The following is a 20,111-nucleotide window of genomic DNA, read 5'->3' as shown; positions in this document are numbered from 1 at the left end:
TAAAGAAATGTTCAATTCTAATAGTACAAGGTTTTTTAGGATAAAACCTAAAATTAAATCTCCATACGGATCATCTTCTAAGGCTTAAAATGGACAATATCGTACTAATCGGATAACAAAGAGTTGGACATTAACTCACTAAATTTTAACAATTGGTATCAGAGTCAAGATGATCCACTGAAGGAAAAACACATGAGATGAGTGTGATCCTTAGTTTGAGGGGAATAATGTGAGATGTCAATCCAAGCCACATTAAAAGTTTAGATACGAAGTGTCTAATATATAAAGAGAAGTTCAACTCTAATTAGTACGATTCCTTTTGGAATGGAAACCAAAAATAAATCCATGCGGCCTTTTCTATTAGGCTCAAATTAGATAATATCGTACTAATTAGGAGAATATAGAATTGGAACTGGCGGTTTGACGAAGATCTGCAAAAGACTGAAATATTTTTCGAGTAGGAATGAGACTCTTCAAGTCGGTAGAAGAGGTCTGTGGCAGAAAATAGTCAGAAGATCATGAAATCTGTGATGTTGTGAGAGAACATTTTTAAAGGAACGAGAAGTTAAAGACGATACATTCTCAAAGGAAACCCTATGATTACTGATACAAGTTGGTGCCAAGATGATCAGTTAAAGAAAAAATACACGAGATGAGTGTGGTCCTTAGTTTGAGAGAGAGAATGTGAGATATTTAAGTCTCACATTGGAGAATTAGACAATGAGTGTTTAATATATAAAGAGATATCCAACTCTAATAGTACGAAGCCTTTTGAGATAAAAACTAAAAATAAATTCATACAGATCAGCCTCAAAATCTCAAAATAAACAACATCTTACTAATCTGATAATAAAGAGTTAGACATGGACTCGTTAAATTTCAACAGTTACACGAGTTAATCAGGTGAGGAACAAAAGCTCTTGTAAAATTATGCGATTGTACAAATACATTACAAAAATGTATATAATCACGAAAGTGGAACCAACAAAACAAGTGCAAAATGTAAAACTAAAAACTAAAAAGTAACAATAAATAAAAATTTCAACCAAAAACTCACAATTGGTTGATAAACAAAAGAGAAAACAGGATTAATCTACCAAATCTAAATTAAAAGTAATTTTGCATACCATTACCTTTAACAAAATTATTTTTTGCTAATACTTAAAAGAACTAATATTTGTGGAGAAAGTAATGATACATCAAGAATTTCTCATTTAGTTAATGTAAACTTACAAGAACTAAAACAGTTATGAACCACAGGTATCACCATTTACTGTATTTAAACATGAATCTTAAAATCTGCTGCTTATTATTACTAGTAATACAAATAACAATAAAAGAAAACGGAGATAAGATCTTGAAGCGAGTATTTGATTTATTCGTTATATGACTGCAACTGATCGAACAAACCACAAGAAGTTTCCCAGAGTTCTTTACCAAGTTTAGGATCTCTAGAAGCTTTTGACGATTTAATAGTCCTTCCTTTTCCTCCAAAATAGTAAACACCTGATGTTTCCTGCACAAGTAGTTGTAAAAAGAAGATGAGGGCACAAAACAGTTTCCATATTGCTATAATGCTATGTACTTCCTTTCTCTAAAGATAAATGTTTTGCAAAATAATTGTTTCACAAAAATATATTTTCATCCTTTTTATAAATTTTCTTTTATGAAATAAAATTAAATTATGAAAAATTAAATTATTTAATTACTATTGGTTTAAAACTGATTACAAAACTGATAACTACCAAAAAAGTGCAATTATGATCCAAATTTAATGTGTTTTCTTAACTGGTGGAGCTAAAGCTGCGTCAAGAGAAGATCGAGCTCCTTCATCAGGGGTTTGGAGGAGGCCAATAGTTTTGAAACAAAGAAACGCAAAAGCAGATACATATTTAGGATACTCTCGCATTAGATTTGTTTTCACAAATCCAGGATCTGCAGCTCTGCGTTTATCAAGCAAAACATAATCTTTAAACAGTGAAAGAGAGATAGAGTAATTACAGATTAAGACAATTTAGGAAGCATCCATACATAACAGAGACATGGTGTGAATCATCTTTGAGGCGAAGCTGTCTATGCAATTCATATGAGAAAAGTAGAAGGCATACTATATACAAGAAGCATAAACTCATCAGTCCCAAGGAGGCATATACAACTATATATAAATGAATGTTTTGAGCTTACATTTAGAATACTCGTAGACATGTGCATGAGGATATTGGTTGAATGTCGTGAAATGTTCTCCAGTTACATAATCTTTGTTAACTTTCCCAATAGAAGCTACATAGACAAGCAACAAGTTATCAGTTTCACTTAGTTGGACTCTTATTATGATAGGTTAATTAGTGAATTGCGACACAAAATATATTCACCATAACGATGTGTGAAAGATACAACGTTCACGACCCGTGATGGCACAGAGCTGTTTTTCAGAAGTGGTAAAAGAAGTTTTGTCATAGTGAATGGACCAATATAGTTTGTAGCCATGGTCCTGAAACAGTTTTAGAATATATATTTTGAGCATATCAAATGTCAAAAAGCGATGAAAAGAAGACTTACCTGTCATAACCTTCAGTGGTTGGTCGACTAGAAATAGCCATCATCCCAGCATTGTTCACTAAAAGCTGAAGTGAAGGATGTAACTTTTCGTCCGAGAGCCATTGCTTTAGAGAGTCTTTAAAATTGAAGATTGATGAAAAATAAGACATGTCAACTACGAAAGATTTGAGTTGTGCATCTTTTTTCATGCTCTTTATATCTTCCAAAGTCTGTCATAAGCCAAGAAAATCTTTTTTTTTCTTTTGCATCAAAAGAAAAAGATAATTTTTGAGCTAAAAATAAAAAAGAATGTTAAATAACCTCTGAAAGAAGCTGAGGAGACCTTCCAACTGAGAAAAAAAAATCAAGAAATATGTCACCACATTAGATGAAGAATACATATACATTAAACACTTTAGGAAGTAATGCATTACCAAGAACGACATAGAAGCCCTTCTCTGCAAGAGCAAATGCAGTGGCCTTACCAATCCCAGAAGTAACCTGCAATCAAGAACCAACAATAGTTCAATACTCAGACACAAAACTCATAACATAAGAAGTCTATACATTTATAAATGGAGGCATTACATAACATAACAAAAGGCAATGATTCACATTACACCAGTGCAAAACAGAAATGGTCTAGTAAGCCATTGTTTACTTTACTTACACCAGTAATAACACAAACAGGTCTTGAAGATCCAATCTTTGGATCTATGGAGCTAGAAATGGGAGTTGATTTTGAGCCAAATATACTTGCTCTAAGCAATTTCAAGTAGGAGGAAAAGAGAGCGATACTCCAAAGAAACATGTCCCAAGAACTAGGTTGCCATACAAAACGTAAAGCCTCCATCACGTCTTTAATCATTTTTCTGAAGAAAACAGAACCTGTTTATTAGGATTCAGTTGAGCAGTTATCATTATTAATGGATGCTTACATGGTATCAGAAGTAACTCACCAGAGATCCAAAATTATTCAGGTAACCAGAAAAGCTTGAAACAAAACATAATCCAAATGTTGAAGAAAAGAAGAGATTAGGAGTAAAAGATTGCTGCAGTGTTAATATAATTAACAATGAGAAATTTGTTTCTTGACGTCAAAGTTGTCTTTGCCTCAAGCAAATCACCTGGCCACGTTGCGTTTAGGTTGGACTTAATTTAGATGGAGAGAAAGAGTAAGTAAGATTCAAATTTGAATTCAACATCGAGAAACCTGGTTTTGCGGATCTTGGCATATGGGTTTACATCAAACAGAGAAACCAAACTGAAAAGCAGTGTTCAAAAAAAAAAAAACCAAACTGAAATCAGATAAGAGTATCTCTTTTCTTGGGGGGATTCACAAAAAAAAAAGACTCGTATAAGAGTTATTCATAGTACATGTCTATTATTGTTTTTCTTTGGAAAAAAGTATATGTTTTATCATTAAATTTAAACCTTGGAAGGATACAATACATGTTACAAACAAAAAAAAATAGAAACTCTTATCTGATTTCAGTTTATGTGTACCACCGTTTACTGTTGAAATAAGAATCTTATGAACCATGCGAGTTTTTGATTTAGTCGTTGTATGGCTGCAACTCCTTGAACAAACCACAAGAAGTTTCCCAAAGTTCTTTACCAAGTTTGGGATCTCTAGAAGCTTTTGACGATTTAATGGTCCTTCCTTTTCCTCCAAAATAGTAAACGCCTGATGTTTCCTGCATTAGTAAGTAGTTGTAAAAAGAAGATGAGGACAATTACAACTGTAACATATTAATATGTACTTCCGTTCTCCAAAAAAAATCTTTTGGAAAGAAATTGTTTCATAAAAATATAATTTTTTTCTTTTTTATTAATAATATTTTACTTACTAATTGCAAATTTCAAAAAAAAAAAGATTGAATATATTAAATTGACATAGGTTTAATGAAAATTGATAATCACTTAAAATAATACATTTATAATACAACTTTAACATGTTTTCTTAACTGGTGGAGCTAAAGCTGCATCGACAGAAGATTCAGCTCCATCATCAGGGGTTTGGAGGAGGCCAATAAGTTTGAAAAAGAGAAACGCAGAAGCAGATGAGTATTTAGGAAACTCGCGCAGTAGATTTGTTTTCACAAATCCAGGATCTGCAGCTCTGCATTTATATATGGAGCAACACATTATCTTTAGACAGTGAAAGACAGAGACAGTAACAGTAACATAGGAAGCATGCATACATAACAGAGACATGGTGTGAATCATCTTTGAGGCGAAGCTGTCTGTGCAATTCATAGGAGAAAAGTAGAAGACATACTATATCCAAGATACATGAACTCATCAGTTCCCAAGGAAGCATATACAACTATATATGTATATGAATATTTTTGCTTACATTTAGAGTACTCGTAGACATGAGCATGAGGATATTCGTCAAATGTCGTGAAATGTTCTCCAGTTACATAATCCTTGTCAAGCTTCCCAATAGAAGCTACGTAGACAAGGAATAAGATTATCAGTTTCACTTAGCTGATAGTTCCATCCATTAGTGACTTATGAGACTATATATTCACCATAACGATGTGAGAAAGATGCAACGTTCACGACCCGTGAAGGCACAGAGCTGTTTTTCAGAAGTGGTAAAAGAAGTTTGGTCATAGTGAATGGACCAATATAGTTTGTAGTCATCATCCTGAAATTTTTTTAGAATATTAAACCCACAGTCCAATATTTTGAGCTAACTTGAGCATGTACAATGTGAGAAAAGTGATGAAATCAAGACTTACCTGTCATAGCCATTAGCGAGTGGTCGGCTGTACACTGCCATGATCCCAGCATTGTTCACTAAAAGCTGAATTGAAGGATGTAACTCTTCGTCCGAGAGCCATTGCTCTAGAGAATCTTTAAAATTGAAAATTGATGAAAAACAAGACATGTCAACTACGAAAGATTTGAGTAGTGCATCTTCGTGCTTGCTCTTGATTTCTTCCAAAGTCTGTCATAAGACAAGAAAATGGTTCTCTCATCAAAGAAAAGAGAGAACATAAGCTAAAAGGATTGTAAAATAACCTCTGAAAGAAGCTGAGGAGACCTTCCAACTGAAAAAAATAAAATAAAATAAAAAGATGTCACCACAGTGAATGAAGAATACAGATATATTAACACTTTAATTAGGAAGTAATGCAGTTGCATTACCAAGAACAACGTGGAAGCCCTTCTCTGCAAGAGAAAATGCAGTGGCCTTACCAATTCCAGAAGTAGGCTGCAATCAAAATCCAACACTAGTTCAATACAAATATTCTGAATGAATGAGCCATTGGTGTGACTTTTTGAGCTAAAGATTCTCTGTTACAAGCAACTTCAACTACAGAGCACCAAATTAAAATTACTTACACCAGTGATAACACAAATAGGTCTTGGAGATCCAAACTTTGGACCAATGGAACTAGAATTGGGAGTAGACTTCGATCCAAATATACTTGCTTTAAGTAATTTCCAGTAGGAAGAATAGAGAGCGATACCCCAGAGAAACATGTTCCAAGAACTAGGTGACCATGCAAAACGTATTGCCTCCATCACGTCTTTAATCATTTTCTGGAAGAAAGAAAAAAAACTGTTTATTAGGATTCAGTTCAAGAACTATCAATAATGGATGCTTACATAGTATCAGAAGTAACTCACTGCAGATCCAAAATGATTCAGGTAACCTCAAATACTTGAAACAAAACCCTATACAAACGTTGAAGGAAGGAGGGATTAGGAGTGAAGGTTGCTGCATGCATTTGATTTGGTTTTAACAATCTGGGGCGAACTCTATATGTTTGTAAATAGAAATATGAGACGTGGGGTATGTTAATTTTCATATAGCGTGTGTATATAGAAATATGAGAGGGGTTTGTTATTTTTGGCAAACATTTCGTGTTATCAAGAAACTAAAAAGATCGTCCAATCTAACAACTTATATTAAAAGAGAACGAATAGGAGTACGTTGGTGTGCCATAAGTGAATCCAGAATCATATCAAACACATGATTCAACTATTGAAAAGAGAGATATCTTAAAAGAAAAAAAAATTAACTCATTCTTGTAAGTAACTATACATGATTATGACTATTATATATCATCAACGTTAGACCAGTAATTTTTTTTATGTGACAGCGGAGCTAAAGAATCAGAACGAAATAAAGCTCAAATGAGTTTCGATCATTTCATGTAATAGTTTCATAAGAAGTCTACCAAAAGTGGAGTGGAGGGACTGATTCACATAAAACACTAGTTACACCAGTGTGATAAACACGAATAGTTCTCAATGAGCCATCGCTTTGACTTTTTTTGAGCTAAAAGATCCTCTGTTCCAAGCAATTGCAAGTACATAGTGACAAACGGGTTTATCAAACTGAAATCATATAAGAGTTTCTCATAGTATCTGTTTTACAATTACATTTGAACTTTATAAAGATGCAATACATTGTGACTTAGACGTTACAGAAGCATGTTAAACACACCAAACAAATCATGACAAAAAAAAATAGAAAGGAGAAACTAGAAAGTTTGATTTTCTTGGAACTTAAATACAAAAGAATAAAAAAAACTAATGTACTTTCTTCACACATGAGTTGCACAAAAAAAAAAAATTGAGTAAAAGAGAGACCATGGGGCTCAAGATCATCAAACACTATTGCTGAACCGGGTTGGTCGTTTGAGCCGGTTTAGCTACAGCTTTCTCACCATCCTGTTTCATTTCTTCCAAACGCTTTGCTACCTGAAGATTCATAACAAAAACATAGATTCAATGTTCCAAGCATCTCTTTTGTGTTCACAATCCATAAACTTGTTAATTCAAAAAAAAAAGAAAAAGAAAAAAGAGATAGCTTTTTTAGTATTTGGGTAAGGAAAAGAAAAGAACCTTGATGGAGTAAGCCAATGGAAGTAAAGTATCAGGATCCATGGCATCTTCAGGGAAGTTCCTCAAAGCATGCATAAGTTCCTCAAATGGCAATTTCACCAAATCATCATGGCAGTGCTTCAACAATGCTAAACCCACTTTGAACACAATATTTATACCCTACACCCATCAATATAAAAAAAACAAATAAATAATCCAAAACTGGAAAAAAAATAAAGAACAGACTTTTGAGGTTATATAGATGTTTGATTAACCTCGGCTAGAAACACGTCCCAGATTCTTAGAGCTGAATGGAAAGGAAACGAGTAGGAGAAGACTGTTATGAACCACTGGCTTGCATACATACTCGGATTGATCATTTCTTGAGTGAAGTGTTCTCCTAGTTTTGGCATTAGCTCTCTTACCAACTGATCAAACTGTAACAGATATTTCTGTACCAGAGGAAGCCCTGCCTACAGTTTACCCAACTCAATTAGATCCATTAAGAATCATTTGACAGAGAATTAGTCACACTAATCTTGAAGACACACTAATCAGAATAAAAAGTCTCTACAGGATAATTGTCAGAGAATTTGATAAAGCAGCAGTCATAAACTAATTCATCAAGGAAAGGATTTTTTAATATTTGACTTTATGTCATTTTCTTACCATCCTTCAATCAATTAAAGCAGTTTCTGTTCTATCATTTTCCAAACTAGCGTAATTAAAGAGGCAAGTAGCTACTGGTATCAACAAGAGTAGAGAATGTCTCACTCACCTGATACAATCCTTCCATTGGGGAGTGAACAGCTCCTTTGAGTAATGCAACTAGTAACCAGAAGGCATCTTCTTCGCTCATATAGAGAAGCAACAAACCGGCTACGAACCCCATTCCCTGAACGTATCCGACATCTCTGTCATAGACAGAGTACGCTTTAAGAACATTGTACAGTGATCTTTGGCCTGGTCCATGTCTCTTCTGGAAGAAAACATGCGACGGGAAAGTCCGGGATATGTCCCGGATGATGTCGAGCTCTGATGCTGACGTCTCATAAACCACCAGTTGCTACAACAAAGTATCAGTTTTATTTACCACAATGAAGGCCAAAGAAAAAGAAAACACACGAGGAGATTATACCTCATAAACACCGGGATTCATAAGCAAAAGGTCTCGGCTTCCGGAGATCAACTGCCAGACTAGGCCCCTTAAGCAATCAGGGATCCCTTTTCGAATCCGCCTTTTGACCACATGAGGTTTTCTCCTGACGTAATGCTTCCAGTCACTGCCTCCGGCTCCTATCATCTTCCTCCATTTTGTCACCCTTCTCTCCTCCCTTAAAACAATTAAACCATTTTTACAAGGATAATACTGATTTTTCTCAACAAAATACCAATTGAGACAAATACTTTTCATAGTTAGTAGATGATCTATTAGTCTTGATGAAACGTTGAGGAGAATTGTTGCCGTGTTCCTGCTGCTGCTTGAGAAACCCAAATCTATCAACCGGTGCAATGACAGGGACAGGGACAGGTTCACTGTCATCTGTTCTCTTCCTTTCCATTTAACTAAGCTGAAAGAAAGACCAATTTACAACATTTGTGACCAAGCAAGCAAGAGAAGTAAATACAAACAAAGTTCAATCAGATCCTAAAAGCTCTACTCAAAATCATTTAAGAGCTTTGATCTCAAATATATAAATCCCAAAGTGTATTCGTTAGACAGAATTGGATCAATGGTGATGACATCATATATATACATAATGCTGAACAGGAGATTAGCTCTATTTTGTGGATCAGTTAATTCATTTTACGAGAAGACAAAGACAATTCGGACAAAAAAAAACAGAAAGAGGAACAAAAGGGAGAAACTTTAACGAAACCCACCAACATTTAGATCATCAAAAAGGGTCGTATCCAAAAAAAACCTCGACTCAAAAGGAGTTTACGAACTCCAAAAAGTTTATCAATGTTTACGCAATGGAAAATTGATATCCGAAGAAGAAGCGATGTTGGAGATCACATCGATAGCTCTCTCTCTCTCTCTCTCTCTCTCTCATACGCGTTTTAAGAAGACGTTCCAGATGTTACCAAAGCTACAGACTTTATCCGAGCGAAAGCTTCTCTTTTTTTTTTTTTTTTACTTTTTCTTTTCCCCCGAGAAAATGTTAACCCAAAAAAAAAAAAAACAAGTATCACATTGTAACCGGTTATAGTCCAATCAGGTTGAACCGGTTCTTCAAAATGCTTCATTTTCTGAATTTATTATTTTCTCTCCCTTTGGTAGTATCCAAAAGTAATACATAGTTTATTGGTTGCAGAACCAGAGACCGTGGTTTGGTTACATTCGATTCAAATTCTCAAACAGTTAAACCAATCCGTAGGAACATAAACTAGGACAAGACATTGTTTTAGGATAGAGTCGTTTTGTGTTGAAGAATCTGGTAAACATCGACGACTCCAGACGCAAACTCGGGATCAACCGCAGCTTTTACAGCAGTTCCCGCCACGGACTTGACATTAACCGGAGGTATTAAAAGCGGTCCGATCACAGGAATTTTCGTCACTTCTTTTGGGAACACCTTCAAAACCTGTAGTGACAACAACAAGAAAAAAAAAAAAAAGATATTCAGACTTTTGATCTGAGATTGTTTGAGAAGATTGATACAAAATCTTCTTCTTATACCATTTCGAGAGGAGCTCCAATGAGACTAAGTGGCAGCTTTATGCTACCGACCTGACGAGTCCCGTGTATGAATCCTGGCCTTAGAACCGTTCCTAACAAAACACAGGCTCAATCAGTGAAGGATACACATAGATAATAGCACATGACAAAGATAATGCACACCTCTGTTTCCGAATTTATCAAAAATCTCAGCTTCAGTTGCTCTCTGCAAATAGATTGATAGATGTACCAATGAGATACTTGAATATAAGCCAAGAAGAAGACAAAAGGAGGAGGAGAAGAAGAAGAAGTACCTTCCCTTGGAAATAGCCTCGAATCAAGTTATTTATGACACCAAAATCCGCAGCTGATATATACACAAATCTCTTCACACCTGAAGACATGATATGATTAAGCTTCTTTTTCTTTTCAATATCTAACTTTTTTTTTTGTAGTAGATGATAACTAAATAATTCAAACATCTGACCTCCTTGTGCAGCAGCTTGAACAGCATTGATGTTTGCAGTTCCGTTGATTCGGACCATGTGTGAGTTGGAACCGAAACCACCAACGCATGAAATCTGCCACAAAAGCTTCCACTATGAGATGATGCTGATTCAAAGGAAAGGATAGTCACTTTTTTTAACAAGATTTCTTTGTTAATTAAATTACCACAGATGTTATTCCTTCCAGTGCAGGCTTCAAAGATTCGGGTGAAAGCAAATCACCTATTTGTCCTCAGCAGGGAAAAAAGACAGAAACCAGGTCATTCATTTAATTAGAAGATGATGAACAAAGTGAAATGTGTGTGTTTAAGAATACCTTGATGCCAGGTTACATCATCGACCCATGAATCATGCAGAGAAGATCTTCCTGACCTAATAACAGTGAAGAGAAGTTATGTAGAGATGGTCTATGAACAACAATAAGGTTTAAAACAACAAACCTGCTAAGACTGGAGACAGAGAAACCCTGTCTGAGTGCCTCCTTGCATATATGTGAACCTACATATCCATTTCCTCCCAAAACCAATATCTGCATTCCAAGAAAAAAAGTAACAATCTCAAAACCAATGTGATAGGGTTCAGAGAGCAGCAGAGAAAGATTTTGTAAACAATGTCAAAACAAAAAGGAATCAACCAAAGGATATGTGTAAGGACACACATGAATCTAAAACTCTTGTTTCGATAATTTTTTTACTAATTTTGCTGATATTGCTATCGGATTTGATGAACTCTGATATCAAAAAGGCCGCATCACAATGAGAAAAAAGGTCATGATCTGTCACCTTATCTCTAGAATGTGAACCAGCAGCTTCAGACAAAAGCCTTGCATTTCCTCTCTGGGTGATTGAACTGTCACAGAGAGAGAGAGAGAGGCAAGGATCATCATAAAATCAATCACAATGTTTCTATGAAGAAACCACACAATGTAGCAGTAAAATAAACAATTAGGGGGCAGAGCCAATGCCCACAAAATGAAAAACCAATAGAACTGATCAAAGACAGAATCTATATAGACCGTAAAGATCAATAATGCTTTATCCGATGAACATCACTAGAAGAAGAAGAAGAAGAACTCACGACATGGTGACGAGTGACTGTGATCGTGTCCGAAACAGAGACCTAAACATAGCAACCCTACAGCTGAGTAACCCGACGGAGCTTTTGTGTAATCAATCAGAAGAGTTATAAATTGCCTTTTAACCCAATCAGAAGAAGAAGAAAAAAAGTACTGTACACTATTGTGGCGTAACAGCTTCCACGTAGACTATCACATTGGTTCGGTTTGTAGTAAATTTGGGTCTGAATAGAAAATAATTTCGCAAAACGGCCTGTATATCCTTCGTATATGTTATATATGGGCCTTAAATAGGCCTTTCAACACAGAGATGATTTATGGGATATCACAGTATACGTTGTTACTAAATTCTCTGTCAAATTAGAATTTTAAACATTTTGGAGTTCGTACTAGGAAAACCATAATTCCTTAAACATATACTATTTTTTTTTGAGTTTCTTTCATGAAATTCTTAGATTAATGAAACTGCTAAACTTAAACTATCAATTAAGAAATGTGATCATTATTAATATATGCAGTCTGAAAGCAACATTTTTTAATAAAAATATACACATGTTGTATAAAAATAAGAGATCAAATAAACGATTTTTATCCTTTTCATACTCAATAGGAATCTTAAAATACAGCATACAATCCTCTTAATCATTGTAATATGATTTGCTTGCAACCCTCTTAATCATTCGCTAAGCAAACATCAAATCAAAAATCTCAAAGTATCTCCCAAAACTATAACAAATTTTCAAAAATTTTGTTAGATAACCAATTCAAACCTTGTAATTTTGCTTTGCTTTGCAACCCTCTTCTTGACCATTCGCTAAGCAAACATCAAATCAACAATCTCAAGCGTCCCCCAGAACTATCCACAAAATTTGGAAGGTTGTTTCAAACCAAGTTGTTAAACATTTTGGGGTTATAAATACAAGAAACATTCCCACAGTTCTATTGTAATCAAAACAACATTCTTGATGTTATTTTTTTGGCTTCATTTGGGCACATATCAATCAATATCTTTTATAGGTTTAGGATCTAGCAAGTCTCCTGCTCGTTCCAAAACCTTAGCTTGTAAAACCAATTTTGTATTAATTATCTAAGCTAATTGTAACTGTAACCCAACTTGTATTATCATTTTACAAAGTCTCCCCTATATATTCTTCTAACAAAACAAACCTTATGAGTCAAGACTGTGTCATTATTGATTAAAATATTCCTTGTTGTTGGTAATCCAATTTCCAAACCCCCTCATTATCTCTCTCCTATTTGACTAAGCAAACACGTTGAAGAAAACGAGGCGAAAAGTAAAAGTCTTTCTCACTTAAACCCTTTAAAAACCCCAAAAGCAAACCTTAATCACCACGAGAACCACCTTCTCCTCCTCCTACAACATATCTCCTGCCTCAACAAATGGCTTCCTCGAGAGAAACGAACGCTCCTTACCTCTTCCCAAGATCCGATTCAACAGTCTTACCCGACCCATCTCGTTTCTTCAGCCACGAGCTCCTCTCATCCCCACTCCCTACAAACTCCTTCTTCCAGAACTTCACCCTCAAAAACGGCGACCAAGCCGAAAACTTCCACCCTTACCTCATCAAAACATCCCCTTCCTCCCTCTCCATCTCATACCCATCTCTCACTCACAACCCCGCTGTCGTCTACAAAGCTTTCACCGCCGACATCACCATCACCGGGTCGGATGGACCCGACCCGCACTCGAGAAAAACACATCTAATCTCTTCCTTCAGCGACCTCTCCGTGACGCTAGACTTCCCTTCCTCTAACCTCAGATTCTTCCTCGTCAGAGGAAGCCCGTTTGTCACCTGCTCCGTCTCCAACAACTCCCCCATCACAATCTCAACAACCCACGCGGTTTCATCCTTCTCCGGTAACAGGTCATCTACCAAGTACACAGCAAAGCTCAACAACAACCAGACATGGCTCATATACTCCTCTTCCCCTATCAACCTAGTCAAGAACAACAATTCCACGATTAACTCCACCGGTGGATTTTCTGGTATAATCCGGTTCGTCGTGTTACCGGATTCAAATCAAGATCCCGAACCGATCCTAGACCGGTTCAGCGTCTGTTACCCAGTCTCCGGTGACGCCGACTTCACTAAACCGTTTTCTCTTGAGTACAAGTGGGAGAAGAGAGGCTACGGAGACCTCCTCATGCTCGCTCACCCTCTCCACCTCAACCTTCTCTCAACCTCATCAACCACCACAACCGTTCTAGAGAGCTTCCGTTACAAGAGCCTCGACGGAGACCTGGTAGGCGTCGTCGGAGACTCGTGGCTTCTACGACCAGACCCCGTTCCCGTGACGTGGCACTCACTCAAAGGCATCAAAGAAGATCATCGCCGAGAAGAGATCATCTCGGCCCTCGTCGAAAACGTCAACGCCTTGGACTCATCCGCTGACGTCACGAATTCGTCCTACTTCTACGGGAAGTTAATCGCGCGAGCCGCGAGGTTAGTTTTGATCGCGGAAGAGGTCTGCCACCTGAACGTGATCCCCAAGATTCGAAAGTATTTAAAGAGCATGATCGAGCCGTGGCTGGACGGGAGCTTCGCACCGAACGGGTTTCTCTACGATCCCACGTGGGGCGGTCTGATCACGAAGCAAGGGTCTAAAGACTCCGGGGGCGACTTCGGGTTCGGGATCTACAACGACCATCACTATCATCTAGGTTACTTTCTGTACGCGATCGCCGTGCTCGTCAAGATCGATAACTTGTGGGCAGTGCCGGCTTTGAGGGTGTGCTAGAGGTGCAGTAGCACAGGGTCCTAATATATTTTACCATAATTTCTTTAAAATTCAGGGTCCAATTTTTGTTCAAAAACTGTTATTATCCAACAAATATACATAAGAATGTGAAGTAAAGAAAGATATATGTGGCGTTGGGGAAAAGAGAAACCACAAACACGTGACTTTAAGCTAGTTAATATTATTCAACTCACAAATTTTAACACATCATTACTTTCTTGGTTTTAGCATTATTTTAAACAAAATATTTAGGGATCTATTTCATATATAGCACAAGGTCTACCAACACTTTGAGCCGGCCCTGCTTGTGGGGCGAGAAATATAAACCCCAGGCGTATGCTCTTGTGGAGGATTACATGACGCTGGAGGGGAAGAGTTCGAGTTCGGTTTATACGCGTTTGAGGTGCTTTGATTTTTTCAAGCTTCATTCGTGGGCGGGTGGGTTGACGGAGTTCACAGACGGGAGGAATCAGGAGAGCACGAGCGAGGCCGTGAACGGTTATTACTCGGCTGCTTTGTTGGGGTTGGCTTACGGCGATATAGAGCTGGCGGCGGTTGCTTCGACGGTTTTGTCGTTAGAGATTCACGCCGCGAAGATGTGGTGGCAGGTAACGGATATTTAAATGTCTTTGAGTTCAATTGAATCGAACCGGATGAATTGTGTACTAATGTCTTCGGTTTTAAGTTCGGTTTACTTTTGATTCTTTTGGTTTAAAATTTTGCTGAAACAAACAAGCTCTGATATATTTTGGTATTTTTCTTTTAAAATAAAATATAAATAAATTTACTCAAATATATTTTTCTACATATATAAAGATAAAAATAAAATTTATTTTAGAAGAGAAAAAAAATAAAAATAATTTGAGTAGTTTTGCGTCTAAATGTTATTATACAGATAAACATATAAATGAGTCAGAATAATCTTATAAATTTACACAATAAAACAAATATACCAAATTGGAAACTGAATGCTATTCGGTTCGAATTTCTTGTTGGTTAGTATTTGATTGGTTATCTTCGGTTCGATTAGTATTATCTAACAAGTTCAAACCAAACCAAAAAAACATACCCATTTTCATGCTACGTTACGTTAAATTTAGTTTTTTTTTACTAAGTTTTCTTCTTGATGGTGGTGACAGGTGAAAGAAGACGCCACTATGTACCCGAGCGATTTCACGGCGGAGAATCGCGTTGTTGGAGTTTTATGGTCGACGAAGAGAGACAGTGGCTTATGGTTCGCGCCAAAAGAATGGAAAGAGTGTCGCCTCGGAATCCAGTTACTACCGATACTTCCGGTGTCGGAGATTCTCTTCTCGGATGTGAAATTTGCGAAGCAGCTCGTGGACTGGACTTTGCCGGCGTTGGCGAGAGAAGGAGGCGTCGGAGAAGGCTGGAAAGGATTCTTGTACGCTTTGCAAAGTATGTACGATAAAGATGGAGCGATGGAGAAGGTTAAAGGACTAAAAGGGCATGATGATGGGAATTCTCTGAGTAATCTATTGTGGTGGATTCACAGTAGAAACTCGTGATGATGAAAAAGGCAGCAGGTGGATACGATGGCCATGCTCGTTCGGTCATTATTGTGATTGAGCTTTAAAGTTGTTCGCTTTTTCCGTTGATTAAATACAAATAATGTGTAATGTAACTTGATATAAAATAAAACTTGGTTCTCATCATTGATCTTTGATACCGATATTACGATTGTTTTCGAGTTGTTGTTGTTGTTTCTTTACACATGTAACCTCTCGTTACATAGGTTTTGTAATAACAGAGGTCGCAGTCGATACTAAAGTAAAATACAATGAATTTCATTAGTTCAACTCAGTAATGTTCATGAAAGAAACAATCAATGCAATTATTTTGTCTCCTATGTAGAATATATGCATGTGTGTACATTGACACACAAAACTCATGTGTCAGCAAGGCACATTAGATATGCTTTTATGTGGAGTGAATTCCACTAATACTTTATTTTTTTTTACAAAACTTTTCTAAGAGAATCATGAAATTTATAATTTGAATTTTGCACATCTAAAAACATTTTGATATAAACGATGGCTAAAAAGAAGCGAGATTTTACTAGATGTTGAGCCATGCAGTGAAGTGGAAGCTCAAAGGGTTGTCTTCGAGTACTGTAGCTTTTGGGGTTTCTAAATTTAAACTGCAGGCTACAAAAACATCCTACTGTAATTAGTACGTATTGGTTTACGAGTCTACACTCATGGGGAAGCTTAAAGGGTTGCTTCTTGGTATTAAATTGTTTTATTAATTGTCAGACACAGCTTTTAGACTCTTTGGTGTCTACGCCTCTTTGTTCTTTTAAATATTTTCTTCCCTCTCTCTACTGTAAATCCACCACAACAATACAAATCGGGACAATGGCTGAAAGTTCTGGAGAAGCAAAGGTTTATCTGAGACTTGTCATCGATGAAGAGAAGAACAAGGTTGTTTTGGCTGAGGCCGGTAAAGATTTTGTCGACGTCCTCTTCAGTTTCCTAACGCTGCCAATGGGTACGATCGCCAGATTGTTTAAGAAGCATAATAACAAAGCTCATCCTCCTGTGAGTGTTGGCTGTTTTAACAACCTCTATACAAGTGTTGTGGATATCGGCGTCGATAATTTTCAGACCGAAGCTTGTAAGCGGATGCTCCTTTGTCCGAGGAGTGTCAGCGATGTCCAGTGCCAAAGGCTCAAGGTCAACATAAATCCTACGGAGAGAGAGAAGTACTTTAACTGTCCTCTATTCTCGCGCTGTAGGTTGTGCAGTAACTTCAGCACTACTCGATGCCAATGTGGAAACATGATGAAGGAAGAGATTCGTGAATCACAACTAAAAGTTGAAGATAGCAAGCAACATGGAGTGTTTGTCAGCGGTGGTGACTCTACTACGTTCATCATAACCGATGACTTGGAAGTGTCGGTTAAGTCCACTGGTCTTGTCTTGGAAAGGCTTAAATCTTTAGGGTGTGCTGATGTTAGTAAGCTCGGGGAAAAGTTTGTTGGTATTGGTCCCAAAGAGGTATTAATTAATCTGATCACTTCATTCTATATATCTCCGTGTTTATTTATTTATTTGTTTTGTTTTACTTACCTCACAGTTTTGTCTTTGATCATGCATCTACCAGGTCCTGACTTTGCTGCAGTGTGTATTCTCCTCAAATGCTCCCTTGACGGAGACTTTCTTGAACAAGGGAAGCGCACTACACGGTTTGACACGGTCTTATGAACCGTTAAGGCCATGCATGGAGAAGAAGGACGAAGCTGAACCAGAAAAGGTTTCAGCTATAAACGCAGTCGTTAGGAAACAGGATGGGAAGATTCTATTTGTCGAGTCCGGAGATGATTTTGTTGAGCTTCTCTTGTCTTTTCTTGCCGTTCAACTGGAATCTGTATTGGAAATATCTGGAGACAGTATCACTTTTGGTTGCTTAGCAAACTTGTGCAGAAGCTTCAAGGGCTTCCGTGTTGTTGAAGAAACAAAAGCAGCACCAGCAGATTCCAAAGTAGGTGTTCTCCCTTGTTTCTATAGTTTTCAGGTGCAGTTGCCTGGTATCATCACTCTCGAACCACCGGTTTACTACCGGTACATGGATTCCTCTGGCAAAAATCCATATGCCTTGACTAGGGACCCGAATAAGATCACTTATTATCATAATGACAAACTTGTGCCTGTGACTTTGGTGGATCCAAAATCCGATGGGAACGATCACCAGACCCATTGTTCCGGGTTCTTGAAGAAAGAGACAAAGTTTACGGTGTCAGATGATCTGTTCATTACACCGATGAGCTCCTGCTCTACTGTTTGCTTGCTGAAGAAGTTGCAGACTAACGCAGAAGATGTTGATGTTCAAGAAATTAGCATCAGCAAAGCAGAGGTACGTATGTATGCTTGCGTTGTTTATCCGGTTATTTGATTATCTTGCACTTGTTGGAATGAACTTGATGAAAATCTGTGTTTGATGAATCAGGCTGTGGATTTGTTGAGAGCTTCGTTGTTGACTTCATGTGCTTTAAGCAGTGCTTTAGGTGATTTTATTACAAAGAAGAAGCCAAGTAAGGAACCACTTTGTCAAACCGAACTTCGAAGGAGCCAAAGGAAGAAACAGAAAGCCAGTGATTGTCAAGCCTCCTAGATGGCTAGGTTAATCGTTGATCTGCAAAAAAAAAAACACCCACTGTCCACCCTTTTTACAAGAGCTACCATGTTTCTCTTGTTTCTTTAGTCCGAAACATTTTTTCTGTTTTCATGCTTTTTTCTTTGGACTTTTGAAGGTTTTAGTTTAAATTAAGTGAGATATATCTTATCATTTCGACTTGAAAACCGTTACTCGTAACAAAAACAGCAAGATATTAACAGTAAACAAGCTGCTAATCATTTTCAGACAAAACAAAACACAAAAAAACTTAATACATGAGAAACACAAAGTAGTTGATCTCAAAATATTAAATCCTGGCGAAGTCCAAACAAGGTTTTAAACCATTAGACAAGACATAAAAGACATGTTACAACAACAAGCTTACCATAGGCACATAAGCAATCCGAGTATAAAGAATTAAAGATAACACACCATTCCGATTGGGTGTAGTAAAACCTAAACCAGTCCGATTTTCATTCTAGACTGATTCTTCTTCTGGTCGTTCAGCAAATGCAAGTGATTCTTTTTCTGGTCGTTCAAAAGAACGGAAAGAGAAGTACAATGAAGCAAAAATTTAGACTCCCTGACTCGTTTAAGCTTTTAAGGATAGCAAAACGGATTAAAGGATGGCCACAAACAAAAAAAAGATAGATGGTGACTATATCTATATATAGTTGATGACCACTACAAAGAGTATTTTCTTGTATAAATTAGGCGTTATTTGGTCTCTTCAACCTTTTCAAGTTAATAGTTTTTACTTTCCTTCCATACAAGATATCATAGGTTTCAAGAAAAGTAGGATCAAGGATCAAGGGCAGTGTGTCTGTGTGTAATCATCTAAGAAAGCAAGGTTTTAACCTGTTGAACCTTTAAACCTAAAATTTTCTTGAACCTTTAAAACTTTGGGGATTTATGGAAGTATTTGTTTTGTTTTTTTAAAGAAATCCAGAATCTGTTTTCTTTCAAAACGATAGACAAGACGTGACAACAGGTGTGGGTAAGGTGGCTGCCCTATATTTTTCCAAAAGGTAAAGTTTGTGTAAATTTTTTTTTAATATGTGTAAATTTTGCTTGATAAAAAAACTAGTTTAAGAAATTACGTTTATGATACTAATTGTGTAGAACGAGATGCCGATGACCAGACGCTATAGTCTGTAAATCTTTTTTTTATAGTCTGTAAATCTATTACTACTATAAGGCAGGCTATAAGCTAAAAATATAGAACAGAAATTCCCATATACATATTAGTAAGAAAAACATTATTACTTGTTGACAAAAAAATAACATTATTACTTTGATTCTGGCGTAGATACTTGATTAGTAATTTGATTACGAAAAGAAAAAAATCCGTGGGATGTTCTAGTGGTTGGTGGGGGCACTGTCACATGATCTAGAGCTTCTGAAAGTGATGGGTTCTCTTCTCTAACATTCTGAAATATTCGTCATACGTGGGTCCCACGAGTTTAACCTTTTGCCAATAGCTATGAACTCGTCAGACTACTACATCCAATCAAAATTAATTAACCAAAAAATAAAATATTATATTCCAAAATTACATACGACAAAAGTCTTATGGTATGGGTGG

At 36.8% G+C, this 20,111-nt stretch overlaps 6 protein-coding genes across 11 annotated transcripts; 2 read left to right on the top strand and 4 right to left on the bottom strand.

Moving 5' to 3' along the window:
• Window positions 1–1,192: 1,192 nt before the first annotated feature.
• LOC108841139 (uncharacterized) lies at window positions 1,193–3,805 on the bottom strand. Of its 3 annotated transcripts, XM_056991525.1 has the most exons (11): window positions 3,752–3,805; window positions 3,498–3,531; window positions 3,209–3,410; window positions 2,973–3,039; window positions 2,860–2,888; window positions 2,560–2,768; window positions 2,373–2,491; window positions 2,185–2,280; window positions 2,032–2,107; window positions 1,790–1,943; window positions 1,193–1,516 (listed from the first exon to the last, which is right to left on the bottom strand). In XM_056991525.1, the coding sequence occupies exons 3-11, from the start codon at window positions 3,404–3,406 to the stop codon at window positions 1,376–1,378; spliced, it is 1,089 nt and encodes a 362-aa protein (XP_056847505.1). In that variant the 5' UTR covers window positions 3,407–3,410; window positions 3,498–3,531; window positions 3,752–3,805; the 3' UTR covers window positions 1,193–1,375. The 3 variants fall into 3 exon arrangements, with proteins under 3 accessions (XP_056847505.1, XP_056847511.1, XP_056847509.1); XM_056991531.1 differs by lacking the exon at window positions 3,752–3,805 and having other exon boundaries at window positions 2,373–2,422; window positions 3,498–3,631; XM_056991529.1 differs by lacking the exons at window positions 3,498–3,531; window positions 3,752–3,805 and having other exon boundaries at window positions 3,209–3,461.
• On the bottom strand, window positions 3,684–6,326 carry LOC130498297 (uncharacterized). Of its 3 annotated transcripts, none has more exons than XR_008937200.1 (11): window positions 6,184–6,326; window positions 5,896–6,096; window positions 5,698–5,764; window positions 5,572–5,600; window positions 5,289–5,497; window positions 5,076–5,194; window positions 4,898–4,993; window positions 4,743–4,818; window positions 4,507–4,660; window positions 4,024–4,235; window positions 3,684–3,812 (listed from the first exon to the last, which is right to left on the bottom strand). XR_008937200.1 is itself a non-coding variant. In XM_056991523.1 (10 exons), exons 2-10 carry the CDS (start codon window positions 6,091–6,093, stop codon window positions 4,095–4,097), a joined length of 1,089 nt encoding a protein of 362 aa, XP_056847503.1. In that variant the 5' UTR covers window positions 6,094–6,096; window positions 6,184–6,326; the 3' UTR covers window positions 3,929–4,094. The 3 variants fall into 3 exon arrangements, 1 of the variants encoding a protein (XP_056847503.1); XR_008937201.1 differs by having other exon boundaries at window positions 6,163–6,323; XM_056991523.1 differs by lacking the exon at window positions 3,684–3,812 and having other exon boundaries at window positions 3,929–4,235.
• Window positions 6,327–6,888: 562 nt separating this feature from the next.
• On the bottom strand, window positions 6,889–9,450 carry LOC108843665 (uncharacterized). Of its 2 annotated transcripts, none has more exons than XM_018616914.2 (7): window positions 9,271–9,450; window positions 8,794–8,957; window positions 8,525–8,720; window positions 8,165–8,452; window positions 7,662–7,859; window positions 7,408–7,566; window positions 6,889–7,263 (listed from the first exon to the last, which is right to left on the bottom strand). In XM_018616914.2, exons 2-7 carry the CDS (start codon window positions 8,946–8,948, stop codon window positions 7,177–7,179), a joined length of 1,083 nt encoding a protein of 360 aa, XP_018472416.2. In that variant the 5' UTR covers window positions 8,949–8,957; window positions 9,271–9,450; the 3' UTR covers window positions 6,889–7,176. The 2 variants fall into 2 exon arrangements, with proteins under 2 accessions (XP_018472416.2, XP_056858904.1); XM_057002924.1 differs by having other exon boundaries at window positions 9,312–9,439.
• A 178-nt stretch (window positions 9,451–9,628) lies between these two features.
• Window positions 9,629–11,771, bottom strand: LOC108843666 (uncharacterized protein At1g32220, chloroplastic). The gene is made up of 10 exons (XM_018616915.2): window positions 11,632–11,771; window positions 11,337–11,403; window positions 10,995–11,083; window positions 10,871–10,926; window positions 10,721–10,776; window positions 10,536–10,629; window positions 10,363–10,442; window positions 10,232–10,274; window positions 10,070–10,161; window positions 9,629–9,974 (listed from the first exon to the last, which is right to left on the bottom strand). Exons 1-10 carry the CDS (start codon window positions 11,679–11,681, stop codon window positions 9,795–9,797), a joined length of 807 nt encoding a protein of 268 aa, XP_018472417.2. The 5' UTR covers window positions 11,682–11,771; the 3' UTR covers window positions 9,629–9,794.
• A 1,228-nt stretch (window positions 11,772–12,999) lies between these two features.
• Window positions 13,000–16,065, top strand: LOC108841750 (glucan endo-1,3-beta-D-glucosidase 1-like). The gene is made up of 3 exons (XM_057002923.1): window positions 13,000–14,358; window positions 14,685–14,997; window positions 15,529–16,065. Exons 1-3 carry the CDS (start codon window positions 13,031–13,033, stop codon window positions 15,916–15,918), a joined length of 2,031 nt encoding a protein of 676 aa, XP_056858903.1. The 5' UTR covers window positions 13,000–13,030; the 3' UTR covers window positions 15,919–16,065.
• A 635-nt stretch (window positions 16,066–16,700) lies between these two features.
• LOC108839358 (uncharacterized) lies at window positions 16,701–18,838 on the top strand. Its single transcript, XM_057003973.1, has 2 exons — window positions 16,701–17,409; window positions 17,516–18,838. Exons 1-2 carry the CDS (start codon window positions 16,768–16,770, stop codon window positions 18,302–18,304), a joined length of 1,431 nt encoding a protein of 476 aa, XP_056859953.1. The 5' UTR covers window positions 16,701–16,767; the 3' UTR covers window positions 18,305–18,838.
• Window positions 18,839–20,111: the final 1,273 nt, after the last annotated feature.

Source organism: Raphanus sativus, chromosome 2 (genome assembly GCF_000801105.2).
Source record: "Raphanus sativus cultivar WK10039 chromosome 2, ASM80110v3, whole genome shotgun sequence".
NCBI classification, from domain to species: Eukaryota; Viridiplantae; Streptophyta; class Magnoliopsida; order Brassicales; family Brassicaceae; genus Raphanus; species Raphanus sativus.
Note: the sequence above shows the minus strand (reverse complement) of the source record. Positions and strands in the feature narration are given on the sequence as shown.